Source organism: Chiloscyllium plagiosum, chromosome 29 (assembly GCF_004010195.1).
Source record: "Chiloscyllium plagiosum isolate BGI_BamShark_2017 chromosome 29, ASM401019v2, whole genome shotgun sequence".
In the NCBI taxonomy this organism is placed as follows: Eukaryota; Metazoa; Chordata; class Chondrichthyes; order Orectolobiformes; family Hemiscylliidae; genus Chiloscyllium; species Chiloscyllium plagiosum.
In genome coordinates, this window is record NC_057738.1 from 23,380,999 (window position 1) to 23,399,481 (window position 18,483).

The 18,483-nt window shown below is 40.8% G+C and overlaps 1 protein-coding gene across 3 annotated transcripts in view; it reads right to left on the reverse strand.

Annotated features, from left to right (window-relative positions):
• The window catches only part of LOC122564434 (nucleotide-binding oligomerization domain-containing protein 1-like), a 42,121-nt gene that overhangs the window by 13,826 nt on the left and 9,812 nt on the right, over window positions 1–18,483 (reverse strand). For 2 of the 3 annotated variants that reach the window (XM_043719285.1, XM_043719283.1), the window contains exons 2-8: window positions 17,780–17,954; window positions 15,795–17,574; window positions 13,809–13,892; window positions 9,954–10,037; window positions 8,482–8,565; window positions 4,520–4,603; window positions 3,084–3,167 (exon numbers count right to left, since the gene is read on the reverse strand). In XM_043719285.1, the coding sequence (XP_043575220.1) occupies window positions 3,084–3,167; window positions 4,520–4,603; window positions 8,482–8,565; window positions 9,954–10,037; window positions 13,809–13,892; window positions 15,795–17,574; window positions 17,780–17,954 (2,375 nt within the window). The remainder of the gene's footprint in view (window positions 1–3,083; window positions 3,168–4,519; window positions 4,604–8,481; window positions 8,566–9,953; window positions 10,038–13,808; window positions 13,893–15,794; window positions 17,575–17,779; window positions 17,955–18,483) is intronic. The other variant, XM_043719284.1, reaches the window with a different exon arrangement.

The following is an 18,483-nucleotide window of genomic DNA, read 5'->3' on the forward strand; positions in this document are numbered from 1 at the left end:
AATGAATACTTTGCTTCAGTATTCATGAGTAAAAGGGAACTTGTCATTTGTGAGGTCAGCTGATATGCTCGAACAGGTTAATGTTAAGAAGGAGGGTGTGCTGTAAATTTTGAAAAACATGAGGATAGATAAGTCTCCTGGGACAGATGGGAAATACCCAAAGTTACCATGGGAAGTGAGGGCAGAGATTGCTGCCCTTTTGGTGATGATCTTTGCATCCTCACTGACCACTGGAGTAGTACCAGACAAAATTGGAGGGTGGCAAATATTATTCCCTTGTTCAAGAAAGGGAATAGGGATAACCCTGGGAATTACAAACCAGTCATTCTTACATTGTTGGTGGGCAAAGTATTGGAGAGGATTCTGAGAGACAAGATTTGTGATTATTTGGAAAAGCATAGTTTGATTAGAGACAGTCAGCATGACTTTTTGAGGGGCAGGTGATGCCTCACAAGCCTTATTCAATTCTTTGAGATGTGACAAAACACATTGATGCGTGTAGAGCAGTGGATGTGGTGTAAATGGATTTTAGCAAGGCATTTGATAAGGTTCCCCATGGTATACTCATTCAGAAAGTAAGGAGGCATGGGATACAGGTAAATTTGGCTGAGTGGATGCAGAATTGACTGGCCCATAGAAGACAGAGGCTGGTAGTAGATGGAAAGTATTCAGTCTGGAGCTCAGTGACCAGTGTTGATCCACAGGGATCTGTTCTGGGATCTCTGCTCTTTGTGATTTTTATAAATGACTTAGATGAGGAAGTGGAAGGGTGGATTAGTAAGTTTGCTGATGAAACCAAGGTAGGTAGAGTTATGGATAGGGTAGAGTGTTTTTGTAGGTTGCAAAGGGACATTGACAGGATGCAGAACTGGGCTAATAAGTGGCAGAGGGAGTTCAACATGGAAAAGTGTAAAGTGATTCATTTTGGAAAGTCAAATTTGAATGCAGATTACAGGTTTAAAGGTAGGTTTCTTGTTAGTGTGGAGAGGGATCTTGGGGTTCACGTCCATAGATCCCTCAAAGTTGCCACCCAAGTTGAAAGGGTTGTTAAGAAGACACATGGTGTGTTGGCTTCCCTTAGCAAGGGGATTGAGTTTAAGAGCCATGAGGTTATGCTGCAGCTCTATGAAGCCCTGGTTAGACCACACTTGAAATATTGTGCTCAATTCTGGTCGCCTCATTATAGGAAGGATGTGGAAGCTTTAGAGAGGGTGAAGAGGAGTTTACCAGAATGCTGCCTGGACTGGAGGGCATGTCTTAAGAAGAAAGGTTGAGGAAGCTAGGGTTTTTCTCATTGGAGCGAAGAATGATGAGAGGTGACTTGATAGAGGTGTACAAGTTAAGGAGAGGCATAGACTGAATGGATAGCCAGAGACTTTTTCCCTAAGCGTAAATGGCTATCATGAAGGGGCATAATTTTAAGGTGACTGGAAGAAGGTTTAGGGGAGATGGCAGAGGTAGGTTCTTTACACAGAATGGTGGAATGCACTGCCAGCAGTGTAGTAGAGTCAGATATATTAGGGACACTTATGCGATTCTTGGATAGGCACATGGATGATAGTAAAATGAAGGGTACGTGCGTTAGTTTGATCCTCAAGTAGGATAAGAGGTTGGCACAACATCGAGGGCCAAAGGGCCCATACAGTGCTGTACTATGTTCTAACTAGACAGGGTCATCGCATGAAGGATGTTCCAGATGACCTCGGAGTGCAGATCCAAGGGTCAGAATCTAAAGATTGTGAGACGGAGATGAGGAGAAATTTCTTCACTGAGAAAGTGGTGAGCCTGTGGAATTCTCTGCCTCAGGCCAAAACATTGAATGTTTGCAATGAGTTAGACATATTTCTTCAGGCTAAAGGGATCATAGGGTATGGGGCAAAAGCAGGAACAGGGTACTGAATTACATGATCAGCTATGATCATATTGGAACAGGTTTGAAGGGCTGGATGGTCTACTTTTGCTCCTATTTTCTATGTTCCTGTGGTAGCATCATGCATGTAATACCCCCATAACACCACATAATTTCTGGGGGAGAAATAGAAAAAAATCAATGTTTAAACAAAAAACATGAGCAGATTATCTTTAACCCACTCCTACACTAAAGAATAATCCAGGAATTTTTGGCAAATATTTCTTAATAGATGATTTTAATAGCGGGCCAGGCAAGGAACAACCAGACAAACAAGAGGAACATCAAACTCAGTGTAGACTATCCAAGCCTCAGGCCTGTTCTTTAATGTCTTTGCTGAACATTAACTTACAAGAGCTACAAGAACAGAGCAGAGGCTGGGATACTGCGATGAGTAACTCATCTCTTGACTCCCCAAAACCTGTCCACTATCTACAAGGCACAAGTCAGGATAGAGCAGTCCATTTGATTGTACCATATCTACAAACATCCATTCCCTCCATCACCAATGCTCAGGAGCAGCAATGCTGTAGGATCTGCAAGATACAATGCAGAAATTCACCAAAGATCTTTTGACGCCATCTTCCAAACCCATAATTACTTCTATCTATAAAGATGAGGACAGCAGACACATGGGAACACCACCACCTGCAAGTTCTCCTCCAAACCACTCACCATTCAGAAATAGAAATATTTCTCCATTTCTTAATTGTCACTGGGTCAAAATTCTGGAATTCCCTCGCTAAGGGAATTGTGAGTCTACCTATAGTTGATGGCCTATACAGCAGTTCACCACCACCTTCTGAAGGGAAACTAAGGATGGCAATAAATGTTGGCCATCCAGCGATGCCCATATCCCAGGAGTGAATAAAAAAATCCATTTGAGTTTTAAAATTTCCAATTGATCTAGCCTTGAGTTTTTTTTTAAGAGGGGTACGGTGAAGAAAGTTCCTTTGTGTGAGATAGCTCCTTTCACCTTACTACAATGGTGAGATTCTGATCAGATTTTGGAACACGACCTTACATTGCATCAGCATGACCTATTGTCCACTAAGTGAGCCTGACAACTTGAGCATCAATTCATGCGTTGAGGTGCATGACAGATCATTGGGAAGAGATTTCCATTCCAGCTGAACTGGTGGCTTAATTCCAAAGTACACAATAAAAATAATACCAGAGTGTCTTCAGGCATCTGTTGTCTTCCAATGAGGCAGCTAAATATTTACTTCCCTCTGTGGAAATGCCATTTCCTGCAAGACTATGGGAAAAAAATTTATTAAAAGATAACAAATTGTAGACAATTCACAGCATATATATGTGTGTGTGTATATATATATATATATATATTTAAATTTCCTCAGAAAGTAGTGGCCATGATTCCACAAAATTGTAATCTTTCCATTCAGGTAGAAGTGTAAACTACGGTTGGCTGTTTGAGACATTTAATTTCTAACTGCCACAAAGCTTTGAAAGAAAATAGGATGCAAAAGGTAATAACTGAAAGGACAAGGTGGCTCAGAACACAAGCACAGAGAGTGTTAAGGGGCTGGTGAGACCAGTAGGCATTGTCAAGAAATGGGAGAATTCAGAGACAGGAGATCATCATTATTCCAAGTTTGGTTCACACCAATTTTTGTTTGCAATATAATAATCCAAGTAACTAGGATTTCAAAGACCTTCAGATTTCTTACATATCTTAAAATTCAAATCTCAGTCTTGGGGATCTGGATGCATTTTCTGGGAGAGTATTTAAGGTGAGTAACTTCACAAAGTTTTCCTCATAAGGTTTTAAAAATTACTTGAATGAGCACTTGCAATGTCATAACATTCAAGGCTATGGGCTAAGTGCTGGAAAGTGGGACAAGTGTGGATTTTGTGTAGTTGTAGTGGTATAAACTTGATGGGTCAAAGGGCCTCTTTTGCACTGTATGATTCAACAAAAAGCAAATTGAAGTTGTTCTGAAGGTGAGTCACACTGAAACTTTAACTCTGTTTCTGTCTCCATAAATGCTGCCAGATCTATTGAGTTTCTCCTGTGTTTTCTGGTGTTTGCAATGTAAAATTCTCTCACTTCTTTCATTGTGACCTGCAGCCTAAACTGTGGGTGAACTGAGATTTATTTGTGTTACACAATTTGTCGTATTGTGAAAATTTGTAAAAGATGCTGCTCTCAATGTTTTGTCAAAGGATACAACAAATATGCTCACTATAACGTATATTGAAGTCATGTATATTAAATAAATTTTACTGATTTTTATTTATTGGTTCCCAAAGTCTACCTCTTTATTCATCCCCCTGTAAATAAAGCTGAGTAATTAATTTAAGCCTGTACACATTTGCCTGATATTATATTGATAGATATGCAAATACTTCATGCAATGGACAGCAGAGCCATAGAATTGTATAGCATGGAAAAAGACCCTTCGGTCCACCATGCCAACCAGATATCCTAAATTAATCTAGTCCCATTTTCCAGCATTAAGCCCATCTCTCAATAACTCTTCCCTTTCATATACCCAACCAGATGCCTTTTAAATGGATATATTGGCATTGATTAACATTCAGACTTTGTCTGTCTTATGTCATCAAAATGCTTAGAAATCTGATTACCTGAGCTTTTTTAAAGAAGGATGATTTCTTAAAGCTTGAGCAAATGCTTCAGCACCCAAGTCTCCGACTTGATTCCCCCACATCCTGTGTTTCAATTCAAGATTTAAAGTCACTGGAACTTCAGCTGGAAAACTTACACACTACAAAATAGCATGCAACTTATGACCAAATCACGTACATAAATTAGATACAACATGCATTTTTCTCTTTTCTTTTGCACCGGTGTGTTTTGTACTGTTTGTGTTCAAGCCTCTGAAATCAGGCTTGAAATCCACAATCTTCCAATTTAGAACGAAAGCTGATATCTTTGGGAATACCAAAACAAGTTCACAATTCATTTCAGTGATAATGGCAAAAAGCCCCTGGAATATCAGCACAGTTTTCAAAGAGACTTCATAGTTATGAATCCTATGGAATAGTGCATCTTTTGTAGAAGGGGGTGGTAATTACAGCACTTGCCAACAAAATTTTGTGGGGCCTCTTTATTGAGCTCAAGAAGCAAATTTAGTTGGTCATCAAAGCATCCATCATTCTTTGTGTGACTGCCCCTGGCACATTCTTAAACTCTTTTACCTCGTGCTAATGGTATCCTTGATTTGGCAGAGCCGGTGTTGGACTGGGGTGGACAAAGTTAAAAAAAATCACACAACACCAGGTTAAAGTCCAACAAGTTTATTTGGTAAGGAAGCAGCACTCCAAAAGCTTGTACTTCCAAATAAACCTGTTGGACTATAATCTGGTGTTATGTGATTTTTAACTAAAGTCATTCTAACAAGTGTTGAATACACAATTCTGCCACTGCAGAGACTCTTTAGCAACTAAAATCACCTTTGACAACTAATCTGCACACAAAAATAAAGCTTCAAAATAAAATGTCTCAGCAACAATGGAAGTTGAAGTAACTCTGACTCGGAGAAGATGTGAATATAATAAGCAGACCCTCTGCAAAAATACAGTAAACTGCAACCTACCTGCTCCATAGGGTCCTAGGAAGGATCACTTAACTGGAAGCAGTCACAATACACCAGAGGACCACTCAAACGTAAGAAACCTGTGAGGAAGTGGGGTAAGCGTGCCAGCCTCCTAGTAAGACTGAGACTATGCGATGCCAAGACCCCCCTCCCCCCACCACCCTTCCTAGTTTACTCCTAACAAATGTACAATCTCTGGACAACAAGAGGGACAACCTCAGATCATGGCTCAGCTTCCAGCATGAACTGCGGGACTGCTGCGCACTCTGCTTCATAGAAACCTGGCTCAACCCATTCATTCCCGAATGCACATTTCACGCTGATGGCTTTTCTATCCATCGTATGGACTGTACAGTGTCCTTGGGTAAGACAAAGGGTGGAGAGGTTTGCTTTTTAATCAACAACTTGTGGTGCACGGACATTACAACCCTGGACAGCCATTGCTCCCCAAACCTTGAATTCCTGACCATCAAATGCCGCCCCTTCTATCTAATACGGGAATTTACAGCTGCTATATGAACTGCTATGTACATACAGCTACACGCAAAGGTTGAGGGAGCTCTGGATGTGCTGTACTCCACCACTAACATCTTGGAGACGGAACACCCCGAGCCCTTGGTTATTGTAACTGGCGACTTCAATCAAGCCAATCTAAGGAAGGTGTTGCTCAAGTACCACCAGAACATTACCACCCGAACATTTTAGCCCACTGCTACACCACTGTGAAAGATGCTTACCGCTCCATCCCCACCCTCATTTCTGGAACTCCGACCACAATGCCCTGTTTCTTCTCCTGGCCTACAGGCAAAAGCTCAAGCAGGAGACCCCCTCGCAGATACAAGTCTCGTGCTGGTCTGAAGAGGCAGAAAATCAACTCCGGTGCTGTCTGGAATCGGCTGATTGGGTCATGTTCAAACAGTCTGCTGGTACCTTGGACAAGTACGCCCCCGCCGTCACAAACTTTATCAGCAAATGTGTGGGGGACTGCATACCGAGGAAATCAATCCAGGTGTTCCCCAACAGGAAACCCTGGATGAATCAGACATACAGAAAATGGTAAAAACCAGGTGTGAGGCCTTCAGACCAGGGGATCCACTCAAATATAAGGAAGCTAAGTATGACCTTCGCAGAGCCATTCAGACAGCCAAGGACCAATACTGATCCAAACTAGAGACCTAGACTACTGCCCCCAGCGACTATGGCAAGGACTGAATGACATCATAGGTTCTAAAAAGAGACAGTATAAGACAGCAGATGATGACAAATCCCTCCCAGATTGTCTCAACGCCTTCTATGCTCACTTTGAGCACAATTTCGGCAGAGAGGTAACACCTATTATGACAAGTCCTGACGAACCTATCCCAACAGTCACTGCATCAGAGTCAGATCGCTTTTCCTTCATGTGAATCCAAGGAAAGCAATGGGGCCAGACGGAGTACCAGGCTGTGCACTCAGAACAAGTGTAGATCAACTGGCAGAGGTCTTCTCGGACATCTTCAACCTCTCCCTGCAGCAGGTCACTGTCCCTGCCTGTTTCAAGAGGACCAACATCATCCCTGTGCCTAAGAAGGCTCATGCAGGATGTCTCAATGACTACCACCCAGTGGCCCTAACCTCGGTGGTCATGAAGTGCTTTGAAAGGCTGGTCATGGCATTAATCAACTCCAGCCTCCCTACTACTCTTGACCCACTCCAATTTGCCTATCGGACCGACAGATCCACATCAGATGCCATATCACTTGCCCTTCACTCCTCCCTAGAACACCTTGACACCAAGAACAGCTACGTAAGAATCCTACTCATTGACCTCAGTTCAGCCTTCAAACTATTATCTCCTCGAGACTGATTACTAAACTTAGTGATCTTGGATTAAGATCCACTCTCTGCAGTTTCCAAACCCACAGGTCACAATCAGTGAAGATTGGGGACAAAATTTCATCCTCACACTCAACACTGCAACCCCCCAGGGGTGCATACTCAGCCCCCTACTGTACTCACTGTATACCCATCACCGAATACCAGACTAATGCCATTTACAAGTTCACTGATGACACCACCATAGTCGGTCGAATCTCAGATGGCAACAAAACAGACTACATACGGGAGGTGGAAGACCTGGAAAAATAGTGCACTGAGAACAACCTAGCTCTCAATGCCAGCAAAACCAAGAAATTCATTATTGACTTTCGGCAGGATGTTACTCATGCCCCCCTTACACATTAAGAGCACAGAGGTGGAATGAGTGGAGAGGGTCAAGCTCCTGGGAGTGGGCATCAACAACAAGCTATCTTGGACAAGTTTCATGTGGACGCACTGGTTACAAAACCCAACAACATCTCTTCTTCCTCAGGCAGCTGAAAAAATTTGGCATGACGATGAATCCTCTTGCCAACTAGTATAGGTGTACCATCGAGAGCATTCTATCTGGATGTATCACTAGCTGGTATGGCAACTGTACCATTTAAGATTGGAGACGGTTACAGAGAGTGTTAAACTCGGCCAAGACAATCACAAAGGCCAACCTCCCATCTACACAATCCATCTACCAGGCCCTCTGTCAAGGAAAGGCCGCCAGCATTCTCAAAGATCCATCCCACCCTGGCAATGCTTTTCTACAACCTCTACCATTGGGGAGAAGGTACAGAAGCCTGAACACATGCACCAGCAGGTTTCAAAACAGTTTCTCTCCTGCTGTTGTTAGAATACTGAATGGACTTACCAACTGTTAGCATTCACCTGTACCTATGCTTTTGTTGTTGCCGCTGTTTACTTATTATTTTCTTATCTATGCTATTTAACTATGTGATTGCCTGTATTGCTCGCAAGACAAAGCTTTCATAAAGCTTTTCGGTACACGTGACAATAAAGTTAATTCAATTCAATATATTGGTCATTTCTCAAAAACAATATTTTAAAAAGTCATGTAATATTTGTTCAAATTTAACAATTCAAACATGAGACACTTCATTCTCCACCCTTTCCCTTACTCACCAGAGATGTTTGATTGTCTTACTTTTCTGAACTGCCCATGCTAGCCTTTTCCCTCCTTCAGATGTAATCATGTTGTAACCAATGCTTTAAATGCAGAAACAAGAAAACAATTAGTTTAATATTTTCTCTTCTTCATCTGTGTGCCTTTCGTTATCAAAGGATCTCACTGAAACTGAGACTGAAACATTAATGAAGTTCCTTCGGAATACTTGGCACATACTCTTTCTTGTAACAGGATCCTTCAGAAATTGACCTGGTAAATTGTATATTCTCATCACTCATGATCTTTAGTTGTAATCTCAAAAGTGTTCTCAGGAAGATATTTCCTGATGGTGATGAATCAAAACAATCATTATAAAAATTAAGTACTTTAAACTTGCTGTGGGCAAGTGTTCTTACTAACTAATTCAAAGATTAAGCTTCTAGGAACCACATTCTAGGAATGGTATAATCATCATCAATACAAAAGTTGATAAATAATTCCTCATTATTTTCTCAAATGGAGAACATTTGACAACATTGGTTAATGGAAGCAGTATTTAAATAGGAATAGATACCCTGGTAATTCTCAATTGGTAACTGCAGTAATGGGACATTTGTGCTAACAATTCAGATTGAAAGGTTAGATTAGGGAAGAGATTTTATTCTGTATTTACAGAAGACCTTCTTGAAGAAATCTTGTGAGAATTTTCATCTCACTCTATCCTCTGTCAGATATTATCTGCTGACTAATGGGCCTAGCTTGGATCTCAGGTGAGGGTAGGCTGCTGCTTTTGGATGCTAGATTTGGTATGAAGATGCAAGAAATATTTCTAAACTATCTCTGCACCACCCTTCTAACCAGTTTAACAGGTTAGTCAAGGACAAATCAGCCATAAAAAAAGAGATTTGATTGAATTAAGTTAATGGTTACAACAAACCCATGAGAACCTCTCAGTAAGAGTTGCATTGATTGTTACTAATGGTGATGATTAATAATTTAAAAGTGGCACCTTTCATGCAGGGATTCAGTTTGAATATTTTTACAAGCTTGCTCCAAACGTGTCATCCCTATAAGTGTTCTGATTCCTAATTTAGATTTCTTCTTTATTACAGCTTTTTCTTGAATGTGTGTCAATGTATCTGGAAGTAATGTGATTCTTTACACATGTAATGTTGTTTCTATTTCCATTAGTGTATGAGATTCTAATCTGACGAGTCCTTTCACTAGATAGAACTACACAGCAGAATGCAGATGCTTCCTGATGTACTAAAATGGGTAACTTCATCACCACAGCGTGGGTGCATGGCACTCTTGTGTAGCTTTTTTTGACAATACTGTGAGTTTAGCAACCAGTGACTATTTGTATGATACCATCTCATGCCTCTTTATCCTTAAAAATGGGATATTGTGTAACTTGGCCTCTAACTACATGAATAGTTTAGTTTCAGACTGATATTTTGTATGACTTAATTAAAGCAAACCTGCTTACGCCAATTTGAGTAGACTTGGACATTCATCAATAAGTGTTGAAATATATTGGGCACCAATGTCTGTAATCTGATTTTTGTATAAGCTGGAAAAACAAATATGAGTTAAGGCGTTAGACCATGGTAATGGGATCTTGCACAGAGAAAATATATCAATAGTACTCAACAAGCCCACTTGAATCAGCCATCACTTGTTGCTGATAGTTTGGAAGAACAATTTACCTTCCTTCAGTTCACCAAAATCTTACTTCTGCCTTCCAGCTTCTGTTTCTTATGCTTTTTGCAATGCCTACTTTCACTATCCTTCATCTACACCTTCACGTCCTAAATTTTGGTATTCCCTCCCTAAACTTCATCAATCATTTTCTCCATTTAATCTAATTTTAAAACCTCCCTTTTTGACAAGGAATTGAATATCTTTCCTAATGCCTTGGGTGATTGAGTGGCACAAATTATTCTCTCATAATTGTCTGAGATGTGTTATGGAGCCAATAGAATCCCTTCAGTGTAGAAGCAGGCCATTCGGCCCATTGAGTCCACACTGCCCCTCAAAAACATACCCTACTCCATCCCTGTAACGCTGCATTTCTAATGGCTAATCAATCTTGCCTGAAAATCCCTGGACACTAGGGGTAATTTAGCATGGCCAATTCACTTAACCTGCACATCTTTGGACTGTGGGAGGAAACCTATGCAGACACAGGGAGAATGTGCAAACTCCACACAGTTAGTTGCCCGAGGCTGGAATTGAACCTGCGTCCATGCTGCTGTGAGGCACCAGTGAGCCACTGTGCCACAGAGATGTAAAGCCCATCAAATGCAAGTCAGTTCTGTGAAAAGCAAACCAAAACAGACCCATTCAGTCACTATATCATTGTATTCCTGCAGGTTTACTCCCATACAATTTCTCTTCGAATTAATTCACCATCTCAATTTTTACCACCTTCATGGACAGCAAGTATCAGTACTAATTATGAGTTGCTGGCACAATCAGTATTTATAAATGAGATACATTGTTTCTAGTTTCATGGGACTGAATCCTATAGCTTATTGCTCATCCTCTGCCAGAAAAGTCAGTCGCAGATGAAGCAATTTCACAAAGATTGCCCAGCAGAGAGATTATATTGTGGGTCAGCTTTACCATCTCAGCTTGGACTGCTGTACCTCTGTGGAAGGAGATCCAACTTTCTATTGTTGCCAATTTTTAATTTTTTTTAAGCAGAACCCAGTATGGATCCTAGACTCAGGTCAAACTAGATTTCTGAATGGGGAGGAATCAGGCACACAGGAGGGCTATCATTCTGGGGCCTGGAGCTCTTGATGAACACAGGGCACTTCTGTTCCTTTTTTTAAAAATTGCTAGAATTGGTGAAGAAGCAGTTTGCCTACACTCTCTTGGATTCCCTTGCCAACTGCATTTTGGCTAGGGCAGTGTAATCAGTCAATTGATTTTTCACCAAGATGGATTTCCCATTAACAAGAATTTTCAAAAGGCAGGTAAGGCTGCCAATTTCAGCGCCCGACTTGAGTACAATATTATGGTAAACCGACATGTTAACATTGGGCTTACAACCTGACATGACACTGCTGGTAAGATGACAGCAGTCCCGGTTTCCACACAAGTGTGTGGCCATGGTGACAGTTTCATTTGGGCTGCATTCTATAATTTATTTGTGACATGTTGCATTGTGCGAACAGCTGAAGGCAAATCTAACAGCGTAGATAGATTTGGACATTTTGTGTAGCCTTTCAATCACAGCATGCTGTAGCAAAAAAAAAATGGTCAACTCTGAATTAAATACAGCTGAAAAGGCCAACACTAATTCATGTCAGAATCTTATCAGTAGAATAGAGGGAAGGAGTTCAGTAGCAAAACCTCTATTAATTCAAAAAGGTAAAGAGCTTATTAATTAATGAATTAACCTTCCCTGAAAGTGCTTTTCTCTTCAGCAAAGAACAGAGGTGACAGAGAACTGGAATACAAAAGAATAGTCCACCATTTTGATGACTGAAAGGAATCTTTTATAGAAATACAAGCCATCGTGAAAATACATCTATTGCAAACGCATTGTCAAGAGAAAACTTGAAAACTTGCTGTCACCACAAAAGAATTAAAGAACAAAACTCCTCCCCAAATTAGAAATAGCCTTAACAAAATGTTTTCTAGAAAACAAAATGCCTTTAATGGTTAAGCAGGCAGTGAAATGCTTGTGCCTTATGGCATTATTCTTATCAGCCCCAGGATTAAATTGGGAGAAAGAGAGGACTGCAGATGCTGGAGATCAGAGTTGAGAATGTGCTGCTGGAAAAGCACAGTAAGTCAGTCAGCATCCGAGGAGCAGGAGAATCGATGTTTCGGGCAAAAGCCCTTCATCAGAAATGAGGCTTGTGGGCCGAGGGGGCTGAAAGATAAATGGGAGGGGGTGGGGCTGGGGGGAAGGTAGCTCATAATGCTATAGGTAGATGAAGGTGGGGGGAAAAAGTGATAGGTCGGAGAGAAGGGGGGAGTGGATAGATGGGAAAGGCGACGGACAGGTCAAGAGGGCGATCCTTTACATTCGGGAGACAGGAATCTACTGTATTTGCTGCATCCAATGTAGTCTCCCCTACATCGGGGAAACATGATGCTAACTTGCAGATGTTTCATAGAACATCTCTGGGACACCCGCAACAATCAACCCTATTGCCCAGTGGCTGAACATAAACTCCCCTTCCCACTCCACCAAGGACATACAGATCCTGGGCCTCCTCCATTGCCAAACCCTAACCACCCGATTCCTGGAGGAAGAATGCCTCACCTTCCGCCTTGGTACTTTGCAACCATACGGGATTAATGTGGATTTCACCACTTTCCTCATTTCCCCTCCCCCAACCTTATCCCAGTCCCAAGCCTCCAACTTGGCACTGCCCTCTTGACCTGTGCATCATCCCATCTATCAGCTCTACCCTCCTCTCCAACCTCTCACCTTCTCCCCCACCTTCATCTACCTATCACATTCTCAGATACTTTATCCCCAGCCCCACCTCCTCCCATTTACCTCTCAGCCACTTGGCCCACAAGACTCATTCTGATGAAGGGCTTATGCTCGAAACATCAATTCTCTTGCTCCTCGGATGCTGGCTGACCTGCTGTGCTTTTCCAGCACCACACTCTCAACCAGGATTAAATTGGCAAGATAACTGTCCTATATCATTTCTATAATGTGGAGCCACAATTACACCCAACACTTAAACTTACATCTTATTGAAATCTTGCATGAACTAATCATTGCATATTGACTTTTGTACTTTACATTCTTATGGTGAAATCCTAAAATAACATAATTCCTTACAGCTTCATCGGTCTGGAATGCTGCCTTTAATGTGTTGGGAAACTTTACTCCTCAAACTATCTGCTGTTCCGGGCCTGTTTCTGCACTGTAGGGAATCTAATCTAATCAAAACCACCTCTACTTTCATTTAGAGTATAATTACCATTTTTTAAAAACAAAAATTCATGACCTCATATTTACTGTCACTGAATTCCATCTTATACTTATACATTACTCCTTTGTTCTTCAGGAAAATAGTTTACTTTCCCTACTTTGGTATAAACTATTAATTTCAATATTATTCTCCATAGGTATCCATTGAGATATTGATCCCATTTAGTGAATAGAAGCCTATGTATTATACAACCAAGCTTTTACAACATAGGCATCAATACATGACATTTATAATAAAGATTCTCTTATTGAAACACTAAATACAAATGGAAAGTGTCTATGTACAGTTCACAATGTATTTATCTGTCACTATCCTTCCTAACATTCAAGGGAAGAATGTAATCTGAGTATTTTTTTACCTTGCCAACTTACCCAAGAAATTGAACAATTTTGTACTTTTTAAGTTCTTCAGATAGCACTTGAACTCCCTCATCTGTGATTTGATTTGCATTCAACCTGAATAAAGTCATAGTCGGAAATATTAGGATAGCCAAAGTAAACACATAATCACATGGCGCTATTTGTGACACTGCATGTACAAGATAACTGCTCCATTTCCTAAAGTAATGACTACACTTCCAAAATACTACCTTGATTGCAAAATGCTTTGGGAAGTCTGAATATTATGAAAGGTGTTCTTTAAGTGCAAATGTTTCCTTTCAAGATGATAAATCTGATAAAAGAAAGTGAGGACTGTAGATGCTGGAGATCAGAGTCAAAAGTGCGGTGCTGGAAGAGCACAGCAGGTCAGGCAGCATCTGAGGCGCAGGAGAATCGGCGTTTCAGGCAAAAGCCCTTCATCAGGGATCAGGAATACTGATGATGGGCTATGCCTGAAACGTCGATTCTCCTGCTCCTCGAACGCTGCCTGATAAATCTGATAGTTTGAAGACACAATGGCAAAGGGCCAGAGAAGCACATAATAACCCAGATCAATCAGTGACAAATTGAAAATTCACCCAACAAGGACCTGCCTTCTGTAATCTTCAAATGATTTTCAAAGGATTAGCAAGTGACCTTACCTAAAGTAAAAGAGGACCTAGGAGACTCTTCAAATAATCCATTTAATGGACTGGTTGCAAAACAATGGGTGGAAGATGTGACGCACACATTCCACCCCATTTATATTTAGGTTTTGGTAGTGTAAATGATGCCTGAAGAGTCAGTGGAGACCATTCACAAATTGGCCATTAAAGATTTTTCTGGGTGTTTTTGTGGGACCTGGAGGAAGCATTGCTAGCCAGAGTTGATGATCTCTCGCATATTTGACGTACATATCTGAAATAGCATAACATCTAAGCAAATGTAGTTTGACAGTACAGATTCTTGCATCATTAAAAACTAAAAACTATGTCTTTCAAAGACTCATTCTTGGGAGGTAGATATTGAGGGTAAGCCTGGCATTTATTACCAATCAGAAGGTAACTATAACTGAGTGGTTTGCTGGCTGAGAGAATGTGAGAAAATGCAGATGCTGGAGAAATCAGAGTCAAAAGGTGAGGCACTGGAAAAGCACTGCAGGTCAGCCAGCATCCAAGGTGCAGGAGAGTCGATGTTTCAGGCCTAAGCCCTTATTTGGGAATGTGGGGAGGGGAAGGGGGATGAGAGATAGATAGGAGAGTGAGAGTGGGGAGAGAGGAGAGGTAGCCAGGAAGGCAATAAGTAGATGCAGATGGGTGGCTGATAGTGATAGGTGGGAGGGGAGGGTGGAGTGGATAGATGGGAAGGAAGGTGGACAGGTAGAACAGTTCAAGAGAGCCGTACTGAGTTGGAGGGTTGGATCTGGCATGAGGTGGGAGGGAAAGGAGATTTGGAAACTGGTGAAGTTGACATTGATGCCGTATGGTTGGAGGATGGTTTGCTGGCCTTCAGGCCTGTGATTGGAATCCACATAGATCAGGGCTGATGGTATTAATTAATTCACTTTTAACAAAATAATAATCCTTCATGATAGCTTTTACTAAAAGTGAACATGAATTGGAGTTTTCTGCTTCTTATTTCTTGAATCTTTTTAAAAGTGAAATGAAATTCTCTGCAATGAGAATTAACTCACAGTCTTCAGCCTATTAGCCTAGGCCCAGAATCAATGGACCAGAAAAACTATCACTCCATGGCTATACCACATTTTACACTCTAGGCACTGTCAGTTTCTGACAAAATGAATTCAGTGACAGATCTCTCTGTGCTTGCAGTTAAATAAATCCATCAGAAAAGACTCCTTTAAATTGCTAATCTGGCTGGCCTAGAGAGAACTGAAACCTAACATTCCCCTTGATCCAAGCTGAGACAGATGAACTTGCATGTAAGCACAATAACAGACACAATAAAAGAATAGAAGGGTGTGTTTATGTATCTTACCCAATAATGCGAAGCTTACTAAAGCAAGGAATTAGTTCTCTCACTCCGTAGTCATTGATATTGTTATTGTCTAGTTCGAGCCCAATTGTTTTCTGAATGCCACGTAAAATAAAAGTGATTGCACTGCAGTCCGCTGAGTAGACATTGCAATAGGTGAACTTTATATAATCTTGGTGAATTCTCTTGGCAGCAAGTCTGGCTACTTCTTTGCTGTGCACTTCAAATATGCACCTCACCAGCCATTTGAAACGCGGGACAGCTTGCATCTGATAGAAATCGTTGCTTGTGTACGTTTTCACACAGCCAACCAGGTAGGACTTCAAAACTGCTCTCTTCTTTTGAATGCTTATTTGGCAAGTCAAATGACTCAGTACATCCAACTTGGTTTTGGAAAGCAAGCCACAAAGAAAGAAAACAGTTAGTTGGAAATGTTCTCGGGCCTCGAGCAAGTGTTCTTTTGAGCTTCTCTTGGAGTTTTTGCAGGAGACTGAACAGTTGAGTGGATGTGATTTCCCTCCATGTGGTATCTTTCCGGTAAAAAACTTAATGATTCCCTTCGCCCGAATTCTCTCGTTAACAACCAGGAAAAACGCGGTGAAAAATGACTGGAGGGTCAGATGAAGGAACTCATAGGTTGATTGGTTCCCACATCCATCGTAGTGGCCTACACTCTTGATAAAGCCCAACTGTAAATCCTCCTCTGAGATACCAGCCGCTGTGATTTGCTCCTGACTAAAGATGAAGTTATTGCTTTTGATTCCCTCTTTTGCCAATTTTCCCAATCTCATCAGAGAATCTTTCTTTGCTTTGAATGTCTCACTTTGACTTTTGTTTCTTTTGTTCAACCTCGTTTTGAAAGAACGGTTTAAGAAAACCTCTAACATCAATAGGTAGATGTCAGTCAACGTTACATAATCCAACATTTGCTGAGAGTTACATTCTGACTGTAAGTGTTCATAACATTTAAATATAATCCAGCAAAACAATGGCACTGAACATAAACTACAAAGGTGAGGGTTTGCTTCCAACTGGGTCAAAACCAAAGTTTGATGGGGTTGGTTTTTGAAGAACTTCTTTAAATATTGCAATAAATGGTCCTTTGTAAAGCCCTTCAGTGTCACTCTCTTTCTTACCATTCTCAATGGTAGCTCGGTGCCAGTTCTTGCAGTCAATAATTTTCTTGAGTTTTTCAATAAATTTCCGTGAAGTAGGTTCAACAAAAGAGTGACAGGATGCATGAGGTCAAAGGGTGAAGAGATTACAGGTATATCACTAAAGTCACAGTCAGCATTAATTTCATCAAACCCATCCAGTGTGAAGAGGACAGAGTCTGGGTGTTGTTGGATGTAACTAAATATCTCATCAGTGTCTTTGTCTGGATAACAATTGTATTTAAACAGTAGATCTCTGAGAGAAATCTTATCTTCCTTTTCAAAGATATTGAACATGCGACATCTAAATTTAAAGAAGAATTTAACACCAGTACACAGCTCTCCTTTGGACCAGAGTTTCTGAAGTCTCTGGAGCAGTATGGTCTTACCAACCCCAGCATCACCAGTTATAAAAACTATCTCTGCATCCTCATTGATGATGCCCGTGTCACTGAACAAATCCTCCAAGTGGGAAATGGGTCCTTCAGTTTCACCTACTGCATTAACTCGTTCCATAAGAGTCTCAGTGTAAGTATCATCCAGCAAGATGTCTTCTTTCTGAGCATACGAAGTGATGAACTTGGTTTCCCTTTTCAATTGATGTCTAAGTTTTTCAGAATATTGGCAAACTTGGAAAGTAGAAATTTGAAATCAATGTTTTTATTCAAAACAGAATTTATATTATTTTGTTTTACATGCCAAGGGCCACATCATGTAATTTAGGTCCCTATCTTTGCCCCAGTTCCTCCTTCAAGTAATAAGTATGTCAGGCCAGTGATGTTCTATTTTCTTAAAGGCTTACACATTGGTTTCATCAAGAATATAATTACTTACCAGCATCTGTGAGAAGAATCGTCTTTCTCACTAAATGCTCAGGTGGCTGATACTCAATTATTTTTATCCAATCCTGCAGCTCAGGATAAACGTCTTTAGCCTTGTACATCACATACACAAAATACTCAGCAGCTTCAGGTCCTTTATTGCATATTATGTCAAGGATTTCACGCACCTAAAGAAAATGTAGCGATAAACTTGATGCTATCAATAATAATCAGTTTCAAGATGGTATATTACTGTATCAATGGCTTATAATACTCTAGAAATTGCTTTGGATCTCATTTCCCACTTCACCCTGTTTGCCCATTATTCGCATTCCTCCTGATCTATACTAGTCCACCAATACATATAAATCCCCACAGCTTCACCCCACCTTACCTCATCTCCAGTCTCTCATTTTGTGTCCTCTTGCCTTATGTCAGTACTTTCTTCCACTACTCAACTTACAACATCCAATTATATAATTCTTAAGAGAAACCTCTCTTTTAGTTATTAACCTTCCTTAAAGAGCTTTCAAAATTCCATTGACCAAGTTTTCAATTATCTTCCTTAACTCTCCAGCAAATGCTCAGTGTCCATTTCCTGACTCCTCCTGCTTTGGGATTCTGTCTTTTTATATCTATAAATAAGTATTGAGGTTTAAATACCGGCTGATCACTGCAATATTTCTGGTGAGCAAAGCTGGTAAGGGGAGGACAGTA